At 36.8% G+C, this 22,929-nt stretch overlaps 1 protein-coding gene across 2 annotated transcripts in view; it reads left to right on the top strand.

The window, feature by feature from the left end:
- Positions 1–22,929, top strand: part of C11H12orf42 (chromosome 11 C12orf42 homolog) — a 175,269-nt gene that overhangs the window by 4,024 nt on the left and 148,316 nt on the right. For both annotated transcript variants that reach the window (XM_025402685.1, XM_025402684.1), the window contains one exon: positions 13,461–13,559. In XM_025402685.1, the coding sequence (XP_025258470.1) occupies positions 13,500–13,559 (60 nt within the window). In that variant the 5' untranslated portion in view covers positions 13,461–13,499. The remainder of the gene's footprint in view (positions 1–13,460; positions 13,560–22,929) is intronic.

Raw genomic sequence — 22,929 nt, 5'->3', positions numbered from 1 at the left:
TCCTTTTTCCCTTCAGAGTCCTGGATCATAGAGTAAGGCCTATTTTGAATCAGCTTATCAGATTTAGTGAGGTCCACTAAAATGACTCTCTGAGTAAAGGGCTCCATAATAAAGATTAAAGTGAGAAATGAGGCTTGAGTTTTAAGCCAGGGTGAGTTTTTCCATTCTCTCCAGTCAAATTAACTGAAGATAACTCACAAATTACATTGGAGGATCTGGGGGTAGAAATAACAGTGACTGACATTTGCCAAGGTTTACAAAGTCTGATTGCCATGTAGAAACCAGGAGCTCAAGGCCTGCCATGTCTGAGCACAGGGAAGCAAAAGAGGAAGCCAGATAACAATATAGCATAGAGGTGGCACCTTATTACTTAACTCCTGCTAAATTTGGGCCATTAGATATAAGGCTTTCTTTAATCTCGCCAATTGTCTCTTGAGGCAAGGAGTGTTTGTTTCCATATTTTTTCTGGAGAGTACAACAGAAGTGATTATACCTACAATTCCAAGAAAATGGGATGGATGCACCAGAGTTTCCTCTTGTTATAGCACATATAGAGATTCAAATATAAAAACTGCTATGTAGAATTCAGTGGTAAACTATAAAATAGCTTAACAAATATTATTATATTGATGGGGGAAAAATAATTAAAATTAACTCAAGGAGAGGTGGATGACCTGACTGGAACAATAGTAATGACAAAGATGAAAAATGCTTTCAAATAGTTAACTCCCAAAAAAGTTCTAAGCCCAGATAGTTTTACAAGTCAGTTCTTTCAATGTTTTAAGGAAAAAGAAGTTCCACATTATAGAAATTTAATACATAAACACTGGTGAAATTTTTCTAATTTATGTGATTGCCAAACTGGACTAAGAGTACAATAAAACAAAATCAACAATTTTATGCATGCATGTAGATGCTAATGTTTGAAAAACCCCATGCACACATTTAACTCATCAGTGTAAGATATACTGCTACCCAGTAGGTATTATTTCAGAATGGTTTAATTTTAGGAATTCTAGGAATATATAACAATAATATGGTAAACAATAAAAATCATATGGGAATCCTATTAAATACCAAATATATGATAAAACTGCTTATAATATTTTGTAAATTAGAAACAGATACTTATTTAACATAATAAACTATTTTAATATGAAAGCAATTATCATACTTAATGAAAAACACTAGAAGACTTTAAAATTAAAATTACAAATAAGACAAGGAGACCTATCATGCCATTATTGTTTTTGATTGTTCTAAAAATTCTAGAAAATTAAATAAGATGTAAAACAGAAATGAGTGGTATAGTTGTTGAAAAGAAAAGAAGAAAAAGATCACTAATTGCAAATAACATTGCTCACTGATATGTGAAAATAAAATCAATGGATAATCATATTGAATAAACTGATTCAATACCAAATAAATACAAAATTCAATAATTTAAAAAATTAATAAAGGTGAGTTAGCAATAAAATGGGGGATTTTGTATTTTTAAGAGAATTTCATATAAGTTATCCTATATGGCTCTCTAAATTGACTAAAAACTGGATAAAATATTTTTAAAACATTGTAACGTGCATTTATGAGCTGGTGTAAAGGTAGAAATCCTGAGAAATAACAGAATGCCAGAACTTAAAGGATTTCTTCTAAATGTCAGAGACTAAGATTTAAATTTTAATGGCAATACAGAAGATAGGCTGCTAGAAATAAAATGGGGAGCTTAATTGAAACATAAAGCTGGGATCCTAGTGTAAGAATGAACAATACATAAATCTGACATAGTTCGGGTTCCTGTTCCAAGATGGCTGAATAGGAACAGCTTGAGTCTGCAGCTCCCAGTGTGATCGAGGCAGAAGACAGGTGATTTCTGCATTTCCAACTGAGGTACCTGGTTCATCTCATTAGGACTGATTGGACAGTGGGTGCAGCCAATGGAGGGCGAGCTGAAGCGGAGGGGGCATCGCCTCACCTGGGAAGTGCAAGGGGTTGGGGGATTTCCCTTTCCTAGCCAAGGGAAGCTGTGACAAACTATACCTGGAAAAACGGGACACTGCCGTCCAAATACTGCACTTTTCCCACAGTCTTAGCAACTGGCAGACCAGGAGATTTTCTCCTGTGCCTGGCTCAGTGGGTCCCACACCCATGGAGCCCTGCTCACTGCTAGCGCCGCAGTCTGAGGTCGACCTGTGAGGCTGCAGTGTGGCTGGGGGAGGGGCATCTGCCATTGCTGAGGCTTGAGTAGGTAACAAAGCAGCTGGGAAGCTCAAACTGGGTGGAGTCCACCATAGCTCAGCAAGGCCTACTGCCTCTACAGACCCCACTTCTGTGGGCAGGGCATAGCTAAACAAAAGGCAGCAGAAACTTCTGCAGATTTAAACATCCCTGTCTGGCAGCTCTGAGGAGAGCAGTGGTACTCCCAGCATGGTGTTTGAGCTCTGAGAATGGACAGACTGCCTCTTCAAATGGGTCCCTGACCCCCATGTAGCCTAACTGGGAGACAGCTCCTAGTAGGGGCTGACAGTTGCCTCATATAGGTGGGTGCCCTTCTGGGACAAAGCTTCCAGAGAAAGGATCAGGCAGCAATATTTGCTGTTCTGCAGCCTCTGCTGGTGATACCCAGGCAAACAGTGTCTGGAGCGGACCTCCAGTAAACTCCAACAGACCTGCACCTAAGGGACCTGACTGTTAGAAGGAAAACTAACAAACAGAAAGGAATAGCGTCGATATCAACAAAAAGGATATCTACACCAAAAACTCATCTGTAGGTCACCAACATCAAAGACCAAAGGTAGATAAAAACCACAAAGATGGGGAGAAACCAGAGCAGAAAAGCTGAGAATTCTAAAAATCAGAGCACCTCTTCTCCTCCAAAGCATCGCAGCTCCTTGCCAGCAATGGAACAAAGCTGGATGGAGAATGACTTTGATGAGTTGACAGAAGTAGGCTTCAGAAGGTCTTTAATAACAAACTTCTCTGAGCTAAAGGAGTATGTTCAAACCCATTGTGAGGAAGCTAAAAACCTTGAAAAAAGGTTAGATGAATGGCTAACTAGAAGAAACAGTGTAGAGAAGACCTTAAATGAACTGATGGAGCTGAACACCATGGCACTAGAACTTCATGACACATGCACAAGCTTCAATAGCTGATTCGATCACATGGAAGAAAGGGTATCAGAGATTGAAGATCAATTTAATGAAACAAGGTGAGAAGACTAGTTTAGAGTAAAAAGAAACAAACAAAGCCTCCAAGAAATATGAGGACTATGTGAAAAGACCAAGTCTACATTTGATTGGTGTACCTGGAAGTGATGGGGATAATGGAACCAAGTTGGAAAACACTCTTCAGGATATTATGCTGAAGAACTTCCCCAACCTAGCAAGGCAGGCCAACATTCAAATTCAGGAAATACAGAGAACATCACAAAGATACTCCTTGAGAAGAGCAACCCCAAGACACATAATTGTCAGATTCACCAAGGTTAAAATGCAGGAAAAAATGTTAAGGGCAGTCAGAGAGAAAGGTAGGTTACCCACAAAGGGAAGCCCATCAGACTAACAGTGGATATCTCAGCAGAAACCCTACAAGCCAGAAGAGAGGAGTAGGGGCCAATATTCAACGTTCTTAAAGAATTTTCAACCCAGAGTTTCATATCCAGCCAAACTAAGCTTCATAAATGAAGGAGAAATAAAATCCTTTATAGACAAGCAAACGCTGAGAGGTTTTGTCACCACCAGGCCTGCCTTAGAAGAGCTCCTGAAGGAAGCACTAAACATGGAAAGGAACAGCCAGTACCAGCCACTGCAAAAGGATGCCAAATTGTAAAGACCATCGATGCTATGAAGAAACTGCATCAATTAATTGGCAAAATAACCAGCTAACATCATAATGACAGGATCAAATTCACACATAACAATATTAACCTTAAATGTAAATGGGCTAAATGCCCTAATTAAAAGATACAGACTGGCAAATTGGATAAAGAGTCAAGACCCATCAGTGTGCTGTATTCAGGAGACACATCTCATGTGCAGAGACACACATAGGCTCAAAATAAAGGGATGGAGGAAGATCTATCAAGCAAATGGAAAGCAAAAAAAGCAGGGGTTGCAATCCTAGTCTTGGATAAAACAGACTTTTAACCAGCAAAGATCAAAAGAGACAAAGAAGGCTATTAAATAATGGTAAAGGGATCAATTTAACAAGAAGAGCTAAATATACTAAATATATATGCACCCAATGCAGGAGCACCCAGATTCATAAAGCAAGTCCTTAGAGACCTACAAAGGACTTAGACTTCCACTCAATAATAATGGGAGACTTTAACACCCCACTGTCAATATTGGACAGATCAATGAGACAGAAGTTAAACAAGGATATCCAGGACTTAAATTCAGTTCTGCACCAAACGGACATAATAGACATATACAGAACTCTCCACCGCAAATCAACAGAATATACATTTTTCTCAGCACCACATCACACTTATTCTAAAATTGGCCACATAATTGGAAGTAAAGCACTCCTCAGCAAATGTAAAAAAGCAGAAATTATAAGAAATTGTCTCTCAGACCACAGTGCAATCAAATTAGAACTCAGGATTAAGAAACTCACTCAAAACTGCACAACTGCATGGAAACTGTGCAACCTGCTCCTGAATGACTACTGGGTAAATAACAAAATGGAGGCAGAAATAAAGATATTCTTGGAAACCAATGGGAACAAAGACACAATGTACTAGAATCTCTGGGACACATTTAAAGCAGTGTGTAGAGGGAAATTTATAGCACTAAATACCCACAAGAGAAAGCAGGAAAGATCTAAAATCAACACTCTAACATCACAATTAAAAGAACTAGAGAAGCAAGAGCAAATAAATTCAAAAGCTAGCAGAAGGCAAGAAATAACTAAGATCAGAGCAGAACTGAAGGAGATAGAGACACAAAAATCCCTTCAAAAAATCAATGAATCCAGGAGCTGGTTTTTTGAAAAGATCAACAAAATTGATAGACTGCTAGCAAGACTAATAAGAAAAGAGAGACAAATCAAATAGACACAATAAAAAATGATATAGGGGCTATCACCACCGATCTCACAGAAATGCAAACTACGTCAGAGAATACTATAAACACCTCTACACAAGTATACTAGAAAATCTAGGAGAAATGGATAAATTCCTGGACACACACACCCTCCCAAGACTAAACCAGGAAGAAGTTGAATCTCTGAATAGACCAATAACAGGTTCTGAAACTGAGGCAATAATTAATAGCCTACCAACCAAAAAAGTCCAGGACCAGATGGATCCACAGCCGAATTTTACCAGAGGTACAAAGAAGAGCTGGTACCATACCTTCTGAAGCTATTCCAATCAATAGAAAAAGAGGGACTCCTCCATAACTCATTTTATGAGGCCAGCGTCATCCTGATACCAAAACCTGGCAGAGATACAACAAAAAAAGAGAATTTTAGACCAATATGCCTGATGAACATTGAGGCAAAAATCCTCAATAAAATACTGGCAAACTGAATCTAGTCACACAGCTAAAAGCTTATCCACCACGATGAAGTCAGCTTCATCCCTGGGATGCAAGGCTGGTTCAACATATGTAAATCAATAAACGTAATCTGTCACATAAACAGAACCAATGACAAAACCCACATGATTATCTCAGTAGATGTAGAAAAGGCCTTCGACAAAATTCAATGGCCCTTCATGCTAAAAACTCTCAATAAACTAGGGATTAATGGAATGTACCTCAATGTAATAAGAGCTATTTGTGACAAATCCACAATCAATATCATACTGATTGGGCAAAAACTGGAAGCATTCCCTTTGAAAACTGGCACAAGACAAGGATGTTCTCTGTCACCACTCCTATTCAACATAGTGTTGGAAGTTCTGGCCAGGGCAATCAGGCAAGAGAAAGAAATAAGGGTATTTAATTAGGAAAAGAGGAAGTCAAATTGTCCCTGTTTGTAGATGACATGATTGTATATTTAGAAAACCCCCTCATCTCAGCCCCAAATCTCCTTAAGCTGATAAGCAACTTCAGCAAAGTCTCAGGATACAACATTGATGTGCAAAAATCACAAGCATTCCTATACAGCAATAACAGACAAACAGAGAGCCAAATCATGAGCGAACTCCCATTCACAATTGCTACATAGAAAATAAAATACCTAGGAATACAACTTACAAGGGATGTGAAGGACCTCTTGAAGGAGAACTACAAACCACTGCTCAACAAAATAAAAGTGGATACAAAGGGAAGAACATTTCATGCTCCTGGATAGGAAGAATCAATATCATGAAAATGGCCATAGTGCCCATGGTAATTTATAGATTCAATGCCATCCCCATCAAGCTACCAATGACTTTCTTCACAGAATTGGAAAAAACTAAAGTTCATATGGAACTAAAAAAGAGCCTGCATTGCCAAGACAATCCTAAGCAAAAAGAACAAAGCTGGAGGCATCACGTTACTTGACTTCAAACTATACTACAAGGCTACAGTAACCAAAACAGAATGGTACTAGTACAAAAACAGGTACATAGACCAATGGAACAGAACAGAGGCCTCAGAAATAATACCACACATCTACAACCATCTGATCTTTGACAAACCTGACAAAAACAAGAAGTGGGGAAAGGATTCCCTATTTAATAAATGGTGCTGGGAAAACTGGTTAGCCATATGTAGAAAACTGGAACTGGATTTCTTCCTTACACCCTATACAAAAATTAATTCAAGATGGATTAAAGACTTAAATGTTAGGCCTGAAACCATAAAAACCCTAGAAGAAAACCTAGGCAGTACCATTCGGGACATAGGCATGGGGAAGGACTTCATGACTAAAACACCAAAAGCAATGGCAACAAAAGCCAAAATTAACAAATTGGATGTAATTAAACTGAAGAGCTTCTGCACAGCAAAAGAAACTACCATCAGAGTGAACAGGTAACCTACAGAATGGGAGAAAATTTTTGCAATCTATCCATCTGACAAAGGGCTAATATCCAGAATCTCCAAAGAACTTAAACAAATTTACAAGAAGAAAACAACCCCATCGAAAAGTGGGCAAAGGATATGAACAGACACTTTTCAAAAGAAGACATTTATGCAGCCAACAGACACATGAAAAAATGCTCATTATCACTGGACATCAGAGAAATGCAAATCAAAACCACAATGAGATACCATCTCATACCAGTTAGAATGGTGATCATTAAAAAGTCAGGAAACAATAGATGCTGGAGGGTATGTGGAGAAATAGGAAAGCTTTTAAGCTGTTCGTGGGAGTGTAAATTAGTTTAACCATTGTGGAAGACAGTGTGGTGATTCCTCAAGGATCTAAAACTAGAAATACCATATGACCCAGTGATCCCATTACTGGGCATATACCCAAAGGATTATAAATCATAATACTATAAAGACACATGCACATGATTATTGCGGCACTATTCACAATAGAAAAGACTTGGAACCAGCACAAATGTCCATCCATGGTAGACTGGATTAAGAAAATGTGGCACATACACACCATGGAATACTATGCAGCCATAAAAAAGGATGAGTTTATGTCCTTTGCTGGGACATGGATGAAGCTGGAAACCATCATTCTCAGCAAACTGTCACAAGGACAAAACAGCAAGCACTGCATGTTTTCACTCATAGGTGGGAATTGAACAATGAGAACACACCGCATGTTTTCACTCATAGGTGGGAACTGAACAATGAGAACACTTGGACACAGGACGGGGCACATCACACACCAGGGCCTGTCACGTGGTGAGGGCTGGGGGAGGGATAGCATTAGGTGAAATACCAAATGTAAATGACAAGTTGATGGGTGCAGCAAACCAACATGGCACATGTATACCTATCTAACAAACCTGCGCGTTGTGCACATGTACCCTGGAACTTAAAGTACAATAAAAAAGAAAGAAAAAAAAACAAAAACAAAAAAACATAAACCTGACATAAAGAATTCAGCCAAAAAAAAAAAAAAAGCTGCTTGATTCAACTTTCACTGTGGGTGGAGTGAAGAAAAATCGTAACCATAATTTTCATAACTACAAGCCAGCTCTCATAAATGCTTGAGTCCTTATTCATGCCATGTATTTGAGGGTCTGAAAAAAAAATTTAACTGGAGAATTTAACTTAAAATGGCCCCAGGCTGGATCATTTCTGGGAAGCTGTGAGTTAAACACCTGCCTTCAAGAATTTTCTTAAATTTCTTATTAGGGCTGTTTTAGGTTCAGAGCAAAATTGAGAGTAGAGTAGACAGATACCCCTTACATGCTATGCCCCCACACATGCACAGCATTCCCCATTATCAACAACCCAGTCAGAGTGGTACGTTTGCTACAATTGATTAACCTACACACATCATCACCCAAAATCCATAGTTCACATTAGAGTTCACTCTTGGTGTTTGGAATTTTACATATAAGGTTCAAACTAAAACGAGAAACTCACTGTCCAAAATCACAATACCCACAAGCAAAGAAGTAGTCTAATTGAGAGACAACAGAAATAACGGACACCAATTTTAGACCTGCATAGATTTTTGATATCATCAGAAATTAAGTATATTTACTGTATTGAGAGGAAAAATAAGTTCAAAAATATGAGCAAGAAACATGCAATAAAGTAAAATCAGTCATATTGTAAAAATAAACTTATAGAAATATACTTTAAATTAAAAATTCAATAGGCAAGTTAAATAGTAGATAGGAAAAACCTGAAGAAGAGTTTAATGAACTGGAATGTAAATCTAAAGAGATTATCCAGTGGCTAGAAAGATGGGAGAAAAAAAGAAAACATAAACAAAAAGAATAGATTAAAAGACATGGAAAATAGAGAAAAAGGTCTAGCAGATTTAATCAGAATTCCATAAAGATAATAGAAACATAAAAGATAATATTTAAGGTGATAATGACTGAAACCTGTCTCAGAATTATTCAAAGATATATATCCTAACATACAGGAAGTCCAGCAAATCACACAAAAAAACAAAATAAAGCAAATGCAAAACAAAACCCAAAACACTAGAGAATAGACATTGGCAACAGTCTTACCACCATCTTTACAACAGAAATAATGAAAACTATAAGATGGTGGAAATTCGTATGCACACAAAAGATCTTAAGCCACAGAAGGGACAAGCAAGAAGACTAGAAACAAAACAAAATAAAGCAAAATGCAAAACAAAACCCAAAACACTGTAGAGAATAGACATTGGCAACAGACTGACCACTATCTTTACAACAGAAATAATGAAAACTATAAGATGGTGGAATAATACCTTAAGTGGACTGAGAGAAAATAATTGTCAACCTAAAACTGCACACCCAGCAAAACTGTATTCAAGTGTAAGGATAAAATAAAGACATTTCCAAACAGACCTGAGAGTTTACTACCAGTAGACCCTCACTAAAGGTGATTCTAAAGAATTTTCTCTATGAAGGAAAAATGTAATCCCAGACAGATCTGCTATGCAAAAAAAGGCCGATTATGAAATATATTGATAAGTGTGTGCATAAATCAAAATAACAGTTGACTGCAAAAAATTAGAACAATAATAGTGACAATGTCTAACTTGTGGGGGAAAAGAACAGCAATTTAGAGAACTAACATATTGGACAACAACGGCTTTGAATTTGGCAGTGGGTGGTCAGTGTTGAAGAACCTTGTTTTATTTACAAGAGTGTTAAATTTATTAAATATTTAGATTGTAAGTTAGTATACATGTTTTATTATAAAGGTAAAATTGTATGAATAACTTCCAAGACATAGAGGGGCAGAAAGTAGAAAAAGAAAAAGAAAAAATAATTTAGTCAATTCTAAAAGTGTAGGGGAAGAAAAAAACACAAACAAAAAACAGAAGAACCAGGACAAGTAGATAAGTAGAAAGCACAAATAAGATGGTAGAAATTAAGTTCAAATTAATTTCTACAATAAGTAGAAAAGGGCTAAATTTCTTAGTTAAGAGTGTCAGACGGTGTTTTTTGTTTTTTTTTAAGCGACTCGCTTTATGTTGATTTTAAAAACACACCCCAAATTAGCTGGGCGTGGTGGCGGGTGCCTATAGTCCCAGCTACTCAGGAGGCTCAGGCAGGAGAACAGCGTGAACCTGGAACCGGAGCTTGCAGTGAGCAGAGATAGCGCCACTGCACTCCAGTCTGGGCGGCAGAGAGAGACTCCGTCTCAAGAAAGCAAAAACAAAAACAAAAAAACCCACCCCAAACCGTAAGGAACACAAATGTTAAAAGTTCAAGTATGGAAAAAAATATGTAGTAACCCCCCAGGAAAATGTAGCCCACAAAAATACCAATTAAAAAAATTTAGAAAGAATGTCTTCAGCATTTGACTTCTGTCCTTCCCTTTATTTTTAAATAGGGACAGGCTCGATTTATTTTCTTCTGTTGAGATATGAGTAGGATTAGGATGTGACAGACTCTTGATCACTTAAGACTTTTACAGTATGGTATACATTTCTTCAGTTTCATAGAGGACAAGTTTTTCTTATTTACTTTTGGGATTTTTTTTCATGACAGAACAGAGTAACTGAAAATATTCCTTTAGCCACATACATAAACCCATGTTTTATCTTTGGATATTACTTATCCCACTATGGCATAGGTTTTATTGTATTAGCAAAACTAACAAGAAAACTGCTGTGGCTATATTAACATCAAACTAAACACTTTCTAAGGAAAAAAATTGGTAGAGATAAAGAAGAGAGCTATATAATAAAATGATTTATTAAGAAGATGTAACTCTAAACTTTTATGCAGCTAATTATAAACTCTCAAAATTACAAAAATTGACTGAACTACAGAAAAAAATAGAAAGACTAGAAAGACCCATACATTAGTGGGAGATTTTAATATATCTTTGTCAGTAATTAACAGATGAAGCAGATAAAAAATCAAGGATATAGATGATATGAACATAATTAATAGGCTTGAGCTAATGAATAGTTATAGATTACATCCATTAATTTGAAAATATTGAATCTAAGCACATATGAAATATTTATTAAAATTGGCTACACGGAGACTGTAAAATTGTCTTCAATAAATTTCAGAGAATTGATATCAACAAATCTCATTTTTGGATCAAAATGTAACCAATTTAAAAATTAATAGCAAAAAGATAATTGGGAAATACCATACATTTAAACAACATATGGGTTAAGAAATCAAAATGCAAATTCAAAAGCATTAGAAATGAGAGATAATAAAAGCATTATATTTCAAAACATTGGAGGCAGGCAAAGTAGTATTAGAAAAAAAATACAATTATTTAAATACATTAGTAAAGAAGACTAAATAGTGAATTAAAAACACAAGAATAGCAGAATAAGCCCTCAAAACGTATAGGAAAGAGAATGAATAATTTAAAACAAACACCCCCCACGAAGAAAAACTAATGAATTAGAAAATCAACATACAAAAAGAATCCACAAAGGTAAAAGTTTGTGCTTTGAAAAAATTAATAAAATTGACAAGCCTGTGGCAATATATGTCAAGAGAAAAATGAGAAATGCATTATAAATAATATTGAGAATTAAAACAGGAACATAATGGAATAGAATTTTTTATGCTGAATAGATTAAAATATGTGTGTATTATATACATTTTAAAGTCAATGAATCTGGAAATCTAGAAAATAAAATAATTTATTTGATAAATGCAGTTTGCTAAAACTGACTAAAAAGAAATAGAAAATATAAATAACTGTATAATCATTAAATAAATTGAATTAATAGTTTAAATTTTTCCCACAAAGATAGCATCAGAATAGGTGATTTTAACCAATACAGTTATTCAGATATTTAAGGGGCAAGTAATTTAAATCCTATACAAACTCTATCAGTGATTATGAAAAGAGAATATTCTCCAAGTATTTTGCAGCTAGCATAACTTTGACACTAAAATAAGGTAAGGACATTATAAAGTGGAAAAAGGCAATTTCACTTGTGAGCATTGAAGAAGAAGAAAAAAAGCAAAATAAAATATTAACAAACAAAATTTAGTACTATCCAGCACTATGCTAAAAAGAAAATACATTATGACCATGTTGTTTTTTATCTCATGAATGCCTGGTTCATTTAATATTGGAAATTTTATTAATGTAGCATCACTTCAGCATCATTGAAAGGAAATATACAATCTTCTTAACAGTTGCAGGGGAGATAGTTATAGAATTTGCTCTCTGTCTCTAATTTAAAACCGAAAACTTTTACAAACTAGAAATAGAAGAAAAATTGTTTGACTTGATAAAGGCATCTGCAAAAATATTAAACCATGACAAATATCATACTGGATGAGGAAATGTATGAATTTCTGTTAACATCGGGAACTACCAAGCATATCCAACTTCTGTGAAGACTGAAACTTATACTATTTTGGGGCCCTGATTCCTGAGTGTTAGGATTTATTGACCTGTTGATATCACCTCCTCTTATTTTTTGCAACTTCACACCTAATCTTTTCTTTTCTTTTTCAACCCTTTAACACCTCTGTAACCAATATTCCTTGTCTTAACTTCTCGTTGGTTGAACTATCTCAAAACTCCAGCTTCAGAACTACAAATAAGAAATTATGTATTAAAATGAATATGAGGAAAAAATGCACAAAAAATATTGGAGACTTAAAGATTTTGGTCTTTCTATTCTGAGATCTTTTAGAACAATTTATTGGAAATACTTCCCAATTTCACTAGGCTTCCCTTTCTATACCTAGAATACCCTGCAAATCCTAATAACTCTTGGAACTCACAGGGGTCTGTGCAAATGAGGGCCTAAGTTTTATTTGCTTCCTGAGGACCTAAGCTATATGTTTTAGAGATGTAAACTAATGCAATAAGACAAAAACTTAAAGTTCAAAAATTTGAATAAAAAGGAACAAAGCCATTACTATTACTAGGTGATACAGTTGTTCACATCAAAATCCCCAAATAATCGACAAACATATTTTTTGGAATTAATATGAAAGCTTAGCTAGCTTGCTGTTTTAAAACAATGTATAAAATTAAATTGCATGTCTATACTTTGGAAATGATTAGAAATATGATTTAAAAGACGTCATTACAGCGCAACCCACACTTCCCCCAGCCAACCAACCAACCAAAGCAAGCACCACCTAGGATTATATCTCGCAATAGATGATCAAGAACTTTATGTAGAAAAGTATAGAATTTTATTGAGGCCAAGGTGGGAGTATTGCTTGCGTCCAGGAGTTCCAGACCAGCCTGGGGAACATATTGAGACCCTGTCTCCACCAAAAAAAAAAAAAAAAAAAAAAAAAAATTATTGAAAGTCATTGGCAAGAAATACTATGTTCATGGATAGGATGATTCTGTCTCTTAAAGATGTCATTTTTTTTCTCTATTATTGTCATTGCATCATTGTAAACCTGCTCTTCTTTCTCCATTCTTTGTTTATAGGGAGTTGAACTTGTCAAATTAGTGTCTACAGTGATATGTATGAAGCAAAGGGAAGAAGAATTCTTGCTAACTATCAGACCTTTTGCAAACAGGATGCAGGTAATGAATAAGAGATACTACATTTTCTTATTTTTTTTTAGGTTAATAGGTTTGCTCCATTTCAGCCACTAATTTTGATTCTTGATTCAGTGTCATTGATATTATATTTTAGATAATCCTCTTAGTTTCCATATTTATCCATACTCACATCATTGTAAATTACAGTATAATTTTAAATGCCTTCATAAATTATTTTTTTCCCCACTATTAGGGACACATTACATTTATGCTAGGAAAACTTAGAAATGTGTTGTCTTTGCTATTATTTATTTATTATCTTACTAAGGTAACCCCACACCATTAGGATTGAGGCACATGTGCTCACTTTAAAGGTACTGGTATTGTTCCTAAGAAGTTGCACAAGCCCGGGCTTTTAACTGAAGACAAACTTTTCACTGACATATAAAAAACTACAAATGCTCTCGTAATGGTAAGAATGATTCTGTATTAGTTCTCTGTTGCTGCTGTAACAAATTACCACAAACTTAGTGGCTTAAAACAGTACAAAGTTATTATCTCCCACTTAGTTCTGTAGGTTCAGAAGTATGATACAGGTCTCACTGGGTTGAAATCTAGGTGTTGGCAAGGTTTCATTCTTTTCTACAGACTTTAGAGGAGATTCTGTTTCCTTCCCTTTCCAGCTTCTGAAGGCTGTCTGAATTCCTTGACTCTTATTACTTTTACTCCATCTTCAAAACAAGTAACAGAGGGTTTAGTCTTCCTCACATCACATCATTCCAACCTCCTCTTCTGCCTCCCTCTTCAGCCATTATATTGGATTATATTATTCACTCCTCTGTGGCTCTCCTTCTGAAAAGTAAGCTCCCTTAGGGTAGAAACTTGGTCAACTTTGTTCCCCTGTGTTAATCAGGGTCTAGGTCTGTCTGGTACATAGGAGCTATGATGCATGAATGAATCAGTTTTTAAATTTCATCCCTTAACATCACATTTTTTTTTCAGTAAGCTGGATCACAGTGAAATCTCTATAATTTGAATTATGAGTTGAATTCAAATTGAAGTATGAAATCTATGACCACTGTACTTTGTTATTTCACTGAGAGTGCTATTTGAGTAGCCAGATTTACAACTGACATCAGTAAGTAATATTCAATGTGATATATTAAGTATCTTTCTGTAAATACCCTACTATTGATTTTATTCTTTTGCAGTAGGGATTGATAATAATAGTGATGAAGACAATTAGCATCATCTTTGCTAGCGTTTATGGACTACTTGCTATGTGCCATTAGTGAGTTCTTTTCATTATTTAATCTTCTCACTCCATGAGGTCATAAAGTACACATTTACTCTTTTGTCCACCCAAGAAAACTATCCCCCTTACCCAATGCTTCTTTTAGGAAACTGCTTCTCTCCATTCCCCGCAAGTGGTTTTGGGAACAGCCCAAGCACAATCCTTTGGCCTCTTGGCTATCAAGATGGATATAGGAACCAGTCTGGACCAGTCAGAATCTTTTAGTGGGAATCCAATAGTTAATATGTAGTCCATATCAAGCCAGAGTTCTTCCTCTCAGTTTTTGGACACATTATGGGAAGAGAGAGTTTCTTTTCCTCTCGGGTCCAAAAATGGCACGGATATAGCCTGAAACTGCTTGTGGTTTGTGGCGAATTAGAGGAAATGGATCAGGGATAGGAGTCAGATGTCCTGACTTATGTAGTATGTGGTCTCATTTTCTCCATTTTATATATGAACAAACATATCTCAGAGCTGTTATTTTCCACAGGACAAATACCTTGTAAATAGCTAGTGAATGGGGGGGATTTTTATCCCACATCAGCCTACTTTCATTGTCTATATTTTCTTTAACTTTGCTTTATGCTCTGACATCCTGGCCACTTACTCTTTCCATTCTTCCTGCTTTCTGAAAGCACACAGCAAGGAAATGCACACTCTGTATTTCTAAAAAGGTGTTCCTTGGACAGTTGTTGCTCATCTGTACATCTTGTAGTTGAACATGTTCACTTGAGGGTCTAGGGCTGGAATGACAAACAGGCCCCATCTTTCATGTTAATTCCAGGAGAATAAAAGTGGCTATCTACAGCTTTGTGTTGAGAAGGATTCTGAGGCTTCATCTGGCCTAGCAGAAAAGGAGGAAAGTGAAATAAGAATATGAGCTATTTAATTTGCTCAAAATGTTTGATAATTCAGATTCTCTTTTGGAAATATGGAGTTGCATTTTTCAGCATCCAGGAAGTGTTGAATCAAGGACTCTTGTTTTTAAGCTCAAAAAGTATTTTGTTAGCCAGGGACTCAAACTGTGTACCAAACCAAATTCCTCAATGGTCTCTTCACTATGGAATGATGACATCTTCTAATGAACATCTTCCTTTGCAAAATGCCCAGACAGTTCTATGCCACAACGATAGGAACAGCAACATGACCTGAATTTAGATTCTGGAACTGAATGTCATTTATTGGGACCACTCTTTTTCGGTGAGAGAGATGCTAAATCACAGCCACCCTGAGAAAATTGTCATGCACTGGTATTGTTGAACATTTTCTAACAATCAAATTGGGCCTCACATTTTGTTGGTTGGAAGTTCCATTTCTTCATCTTTGGTCCAAGTTACTTAGCAATGACCAATCAAACTATGTGCCCACCATATTGTTTTGCATGTTTGACTAGAACATTGACAGATTAATAGGAAGGGTAAATAGCAGAGCACAACTGCGGCAGCCCAGTGTGGGGCAGCAGGATTGACTGCTCTGGACTTTGTTGTGTTTGCTCAGAGGAAGCCGCAGCAAAAGCCTGCTGGGATGAGGTGACCTGGGTCATGGGCATTTGTTTTTTGTCTCTATAGAAAACAATTGTCTTCTCAGTGGAAGATGGCTTTTTTCTGAGTCTACATGGTTCCACCAATGAGGAAGCATTTGCCATTCCAGCGTGCTTGCTAAAACACAGTCATACAAATAAAAAGGCCACACAAAAGTTCAAATTTACTGTATTTTTCAGAGAATCCTTTGGCGTATGTTAACCAGGAGAGAAGCCTAACTTTGGAAAATTTATCTTGAGGGTCTCTAAACCTTCGTCTATTTACTGCTAATTCCCAATATTTGATGTTTAGAATTTTATGAAGTTTCAAAATCCAGCTACCTTTCCTTCCCCCATAGTTCATGAAGGCAGAACCCATGAACATGTAGCACTGTTGATTTTGTAAACCCTGGCTTTGGTAAAAATTTATTTTGATTTCAAAATTGCTCTACTCTGAATTGATATGAATGAAATACATTAATAATAAAGGAAAATCTACTTTGGGTAAGATTTAATTAATCAAAAGTGGTGACTTGATTTAAAAGCTAAAACTATGTTTCTGGTTGATAGATTTATTTGAGCATGACTAATTTTACATTTACAAATTTATCACAGTTCTTTAGAAAGACTTACTTTTAATAAAAGACTCCAAAGGATTCCACATGGATTTTTGATGAATTATTCTTGATCAATCTTAATGTACTTTATACACACACACACGTGCGCGCGCACACACACACGTATACATACATACAGACATACATAGAGATAGAGACAGAGATTAGAGACAGAGAGGGATCAAGAATATGTATGTTCAGTCAGCCAGACTCTCTTCTTGATCTGGTAGGAATGAAGAGGGGGTCAAATGGCACTCTACAATTTAACTTTTCGGTAATTTTAATTCTGCTTTGTCATGTCTGACTGGTGCTGTTTTCCAACCTTTTCTTCCCCTTTACTTTCTCTTTTCTTTACTCCTTTGCTTTTTTGTCCCTGCTTTCCTAGAGCTTAGGGCTTAGGAAAGTCATGAAAGTGTTATTGGTGGTGGTTGTGGAAACCATTTTAGTTTCTGGCTGCCCACTTCAGGTTGCATTGAGCTGTTTCCACTCTAAAGCTGAAAAACCACCATGGGATGGGGTGGTGGATGGTGGTGTACTCTAAACAATGAACCAAAACCCCTTGAAAACTCAAGGAATAAAAACCTCTCAGTGACATTAAAAGCTAAGACTAATCTGAGTATTAAGAAAAATCAAGACATCTGCACAGATATGATATCCTTTTTATTCATTTAAAATTAACCAGTATTTATTTATTTTTATTTATTTATTTTTTTGAGACGGAGTCTCTCTCTGTCGCCCAGGCTGGAGTGCAGTGGCTGGATCTCAGCTCACTGCAAGCTCCGTCTCCCGGGTTTACGCCATTCTCCTGCCTCAGCCTCCCGAGTAGCTGGGACTACAGGCGCCCGCCACCACGCCTGGCTAGTTTTCTTGTGTTTTTTTTTAAGTAGAGACGGGGTTTCACCGTGTTAGCCAGGATGGTCTCAATCTCCTGACCTCGTGATCCGCCCCTCTCAGCCTCCCAAAGTGCTAGGATTACAGGCTTGAGCCACCGCGCCCGGCCACCAGTATTTATTATGCACATCCTCTGTGCTACTCAGAGGATAGTTTCTGCCCTCAGGGAGTTGAGAGTCTTGGGTTGAGGCATGGGGAAAGATAATTATCCAAAGAATTATAATATGGCATTCCCAATTCCCCATAGAATTAATTATAATACAGGGATGGGGAGTGAGCCCAGAAGACTGGTACCGATGCTATATTTTCGAGACACTGGAAGATGCATGTGGTTTTGTGGCTCTTTATTAGACTAATTTAATCTCATTTGCAAGGCGTAAAACAAATAACAATTGTCTAACTGATGCCTGTACAATAGAAACATGGTAAAACTTGGGAAAGAGCCTTGGACTGTAAGTTTGGTAGGGCAGAAATTGCACCTGTCACATTCACTGTATAGAGTGTGACTGGCACTCCATGAATATCTGTGGAATTAATGGATAGATGAGAAGCCTTAAGACTGTAGTTGCCACTTATTGGCTGTGGCCAACTTTTAGCGTGGCCTGGGGTCTCTCTGACTATCTGTTTCTTCACCTATCAAATGGTTCTGCAATACCTCCCCACGTCACAGTATTATTATAGGATCGAAGCCTATTTCTTTAGCATCCACTATATGGGAAGCACTAATCTTAAGGATTACATATGTTGACTCATTTCACCTTCATAATAGAAATATGAGGCAGGTGCTGTTATAATTATCATTCCCATTTTACAGATGATTATGTGTCATTGGTTCTTTGTCAACTATAAAGTACTGTATTAATCAAAGAAATGGCATTGTAATTATTATTTCTAATATTCCAAAAGGCAAAAGCATGCAGAAACCCTCTGTGAAGTTCTGTCTCTTGTCTGACTCTGTCTGTGTTACACTGCCTTCCTCTGAAATTTATAGCATGAGAATATTTTGGGCATCCATTTTAATTAAGGATATTTGGATGATGCAGAAGTAAAAGTCCTGCAAATCTCCTCCAGAAAGAAAGATATATCTTCCTTTTGAATATTTGTGCCCTGGAATTGGAACCAAAAAGCCACCAGAAACTGCTGCCATGCAAGAGATGAGCTTCTCTTTGACTCCATCTTCCCCATGGGTACAGGGCCTCTCCCTGCTTCTCTCTGAATATATATTCCATTCTTTTTTCCCTTCCACATGGCTTCTTCTGTTTCTTCATCACTGTGGTTTGTCCATAACTGCTATGGCGTTTCCATCCCCAGTGCTGTCTTGTGCACTTTTAGTTCTACTCTCACAATTCTTTGGCTTATTTTCCTGTCATTCTAAGTACTGAGATTAGTCTAGCTAATTTTCTCATGCTCTGCCATATCACAGTCCTCTGGTCAGCTGATGGTCCAAACGTCTGGAGCAAGGAGGGCAGGCAGTGTCCTGAGCTGTGATCCTGGTGAGGGCTGTGGCGGGGGTTGTTCTGTCCAACAACTGAATATAAAATATAACTGAGGTATCAATTTTATTGGTTGCTAAATGTACCAGATAGGGCTTTTTATTAAATAGTCTCATATTAGAAAGAGAATTTGTGAATAGAGATTTTAAGCTTGTTTCTAATTTTAAAAATTGAGTTGTATTACAACTTTTTGTTTTTAACCTGTAGGTAGTGACCTTCAGTTTATAAGAAGAAAAGAGTTTTGAGGTAATGACCTCTCAGATTTTAAGTCAAATGGGAGAAGGTAGTGAAGTAAATTTTTTTTTTTTTATGGCCAACAGATTTTTATTTTTGTACAAAGGTGCAAAACAATTCAATGAAGAAAGGATAGTCTTTCCAGCAATGCTGCTTGAGCATTTGAATATCCATAGTAAAAAATTGAACCTAAACCTTGCACTTTATACAAAATTAACTCAAAATGCATTAAATATGTAAATGTGTAATGTAAAACTATAAAACTTTTAGAAGAAATAGGAGAAAATCTTCATGACCTAGGACTTATTGAAGAGTGCTAGACATGAAACCAAAAGCAAAATTCATAATATGAAAAAATTGATAGACTGAATTTCATCAAAGTGAAGTAAATTTTTAAAGTCTCTGTGTTGTGATCGATTTGCAGCAGGTTATACAATCAATTTCATGGGTTACTATCTACATTTTTAAGAAAGAGGAATAGATTGGAAAAATAGAGAGGTCAATGTGCTATATACACAGCAAGATGTTTCTTGTTTCCTGATACTTTTATTTCAGTTATATACATGTGGGTATTTATTGGCCATGATGTAAGATGTATATCTTACCATGGGATATAGACCAAAAGATTATAAGTTACCAGTGTAGAGGTTAAAATCTGGGTTTGGGGTCCTATGACCCTGGGTTGAAATCCTGGCTCTACCATTTAGGAGCTGTGTTACCTTACAACTCCAAACCACAGTTTTCTCTTCAGCAGAATAAGTTAATATGACTTACCTCATACAATCAAGATGCTAAATCAATGTGAGCAAAGTGCTTAACATACGACTTAACATAGCTTATTTTGTTATTTTACATGAAATTGACTGCTGTTGGCTGTTTAGGTTAAGTATGGGAAATTTCTGGAAATGCTTTACATCAGAGATGTGGGTAGGAATTATGAACAAGGATAGGAAGTAGAGAAAAAATAAAGAGCAGAGAAAACGTCTCAGATGTTTTAATGCCAACAGAAAAACCATTTCTAGGCCCTTTCATGTGTTCTAGGTGACTTTCAAGTCTCTTTTTCAATGCAATCATGAAACACATTAATATTATATATTGTTATGAATGCAATGATCCAATCCACAGAGATTCTGGGAAGAATGATGGGGACAGTGGTAGCCCACAAATTGAGTAAGGAAAGGAAAAAGTGGAGAGTAATCCAGTGAGACACGGTCTATTTCACCTCTTTTTTGTTGCACCTCAAATGCCCCAGAACACAGTAGTATAAAACAACAATCATTTTATTATGCTTATTAATTGTGTGAGTCAGGAATTCAGACAGAGCACAGTAAGGATGACTTGCTTCTGCTCCATGATGTCTGAGGCATTCCCTGGGCAGACACAAAGGCTGAGGTTGACTCAGATGGCTGGGGACTGGAATGATCTGGAAGCTTCTTCACTCACACTTTTGGCACCTGGGCTGGGGTGATTCGAAGGCTGCGTTCAGCTGGAACTGTAAATCAGCATGTCTACTCAGGGCCTTTCTGTGTGGTGTGAACTTCCTCATAGTATAATGGTCTCAGGATATTGGTGCTTCTCACAGGGTGGCTAATATCTCCAAGAACAAGTGTTCCCAAAAGAGAAGGAGGAAGATCCGTTACCTTTAATCACCTAGCCTCACAAATCACATAGCATCACTTCTATACTCTATTGGTCAAAGCAGTCACAAATCTGCCCAGATTCAAGGCTCCCCTTCAAAGATCCTTTCTCTCATTGGGAAGAATTAAGAATTGCATGTAAAAATTAAAAAGGAAGTTTTAAAAGGGTGGTAACAAGCAAAATCTTTAGTTGTGGCCTTTATATCTTCACATTCTTACCATGAATGAACCATAGACAACTCGGGTAAATAGAGAGAGACCATGAGGAGTCATTTATGTTTAACTGTAGATGGTCTCTTGAGATATCTTTGGAATGGACTGAGCTTCCTAATGATACTTGTTTGGTTAATTCTGAAACAACTTCGTATTTCTTGACTTTTCCCCTCCAAAAGGTAAGGTTAAAAAGCTGGAGTTGTCAGGAGCACCAGCCTGGGACGTGTAAAAGCGTTGAAAAATTAATGGGGAAAACAGCTTTACCAAACCACAGTTAAAAGTCTCCTCCGCCTCTCCATTCTTTCTGCATTTTAAAGCAGGTTCTATCTTACTAAAACTCTCTATTTAGGAACACTGGGATGGGAAGTAGAAGAATTCTTGGGTTTTAGTCCTGAGTTCTTTACTACAGAGTGGCCTGGGCAAACCATTTCACCTTCAGTATGTTCCATGCTTTTTGAGGTCACTTTCAGTATTCAGTGGCTCATTTTATGGCTTTCCAAATGGCCCAAATATGTTAATTTTATGAGCAAACTAAGCTATACGTAATGCATTTTGTACACATAAACTGAAAATGTGACTTTTGATCTGTCATTTTACCTGTCAAATTAGCACAGATTAAAAACTCAATGTTGGTGAAAGTGCATTAATAAAGGCCTCTCTTACCATGTGGCCAAACACACTGTCTAATCGATGTGGCTTTTCTGCAGAGCAATTTGACTTGATTTTATGTATCAAATATGTTGAAACATCCATGCCCGTTGATTCCACTTATCCCTTCTGAGAATCTGTTTTAAAAACCTAATTAGAGTGGGAGACCAAGATTTCTGTGTAAGGATGTTCACTGCTATGTTATTTATAGTTATGCAATAATGGAAGTCACCTATATTGTCTAATAATAGAAACATTTTATAACTTACAGTGCATACAAATAGTGATACTATGTGGCCCAAAAATCAGATTTTCTTAAAAGAGTATTCATACACAACAAATTTGCACAAAGTAATTAAAGTCTGCATGGAGAAAAACTGGCAGGAACTGCATCAAGATGTCTAGATACAATTATTGGTGATTTTGTCCCCGTTTGGAGGTCTTTCTGTTTTCGAAAATCTGTAATGAATGTGTATTATTTTTACAATCAGAAAAGAAAATGAATGATATTGATATATGTTTTTACACATCATTTTCTTTTATTTGTGTTAATGCCTGCCTCCAAAAAAAGAGAGCTGGCAGGTTCATGCCTTCTTGAGTTTAACACTCATGAATGCTGTGCCTTCTGCCCTGCCCCTTCCCAAGCTCCCTGCTCCCTTTAACACCAATTGGATGTCCCATACTGGGAACTGGATCTGAGATGTGAAGGTGGTATGGGGCTGAGAAAGGGAGTCAGCCAGGAGGTCAGGTGTGAGATCTTCTGGTGGTTATGCACTCCTACAGGCACTAGGCCGCCTAAAGCCTGCCTGTGGCCCCTGGTTGAAGGCCTCAAATCTACAAGGCTATTAGCTAGATTTTACTGGAGT

The sequence above is a fragment of the Theropithecus gelada genome, chromosome 11 (assembly GCF_003255815.1).
Source record: "Theropithecus gelada isolate Dixy chromosome 11, Tgel_1.0, whole genome shotgun sequence".
Classification (NCBI taxonomy): Eukaryota; Metazoa; Chordata; class Mammalia; order Primates; family Cercopithecidae; genus Theropithecus; species Theropithecus gelada.
Note: the sequence above shows the minus strand (reverse complement) of the source record. Positions and strands in the feature narration are given on the sequence as shown.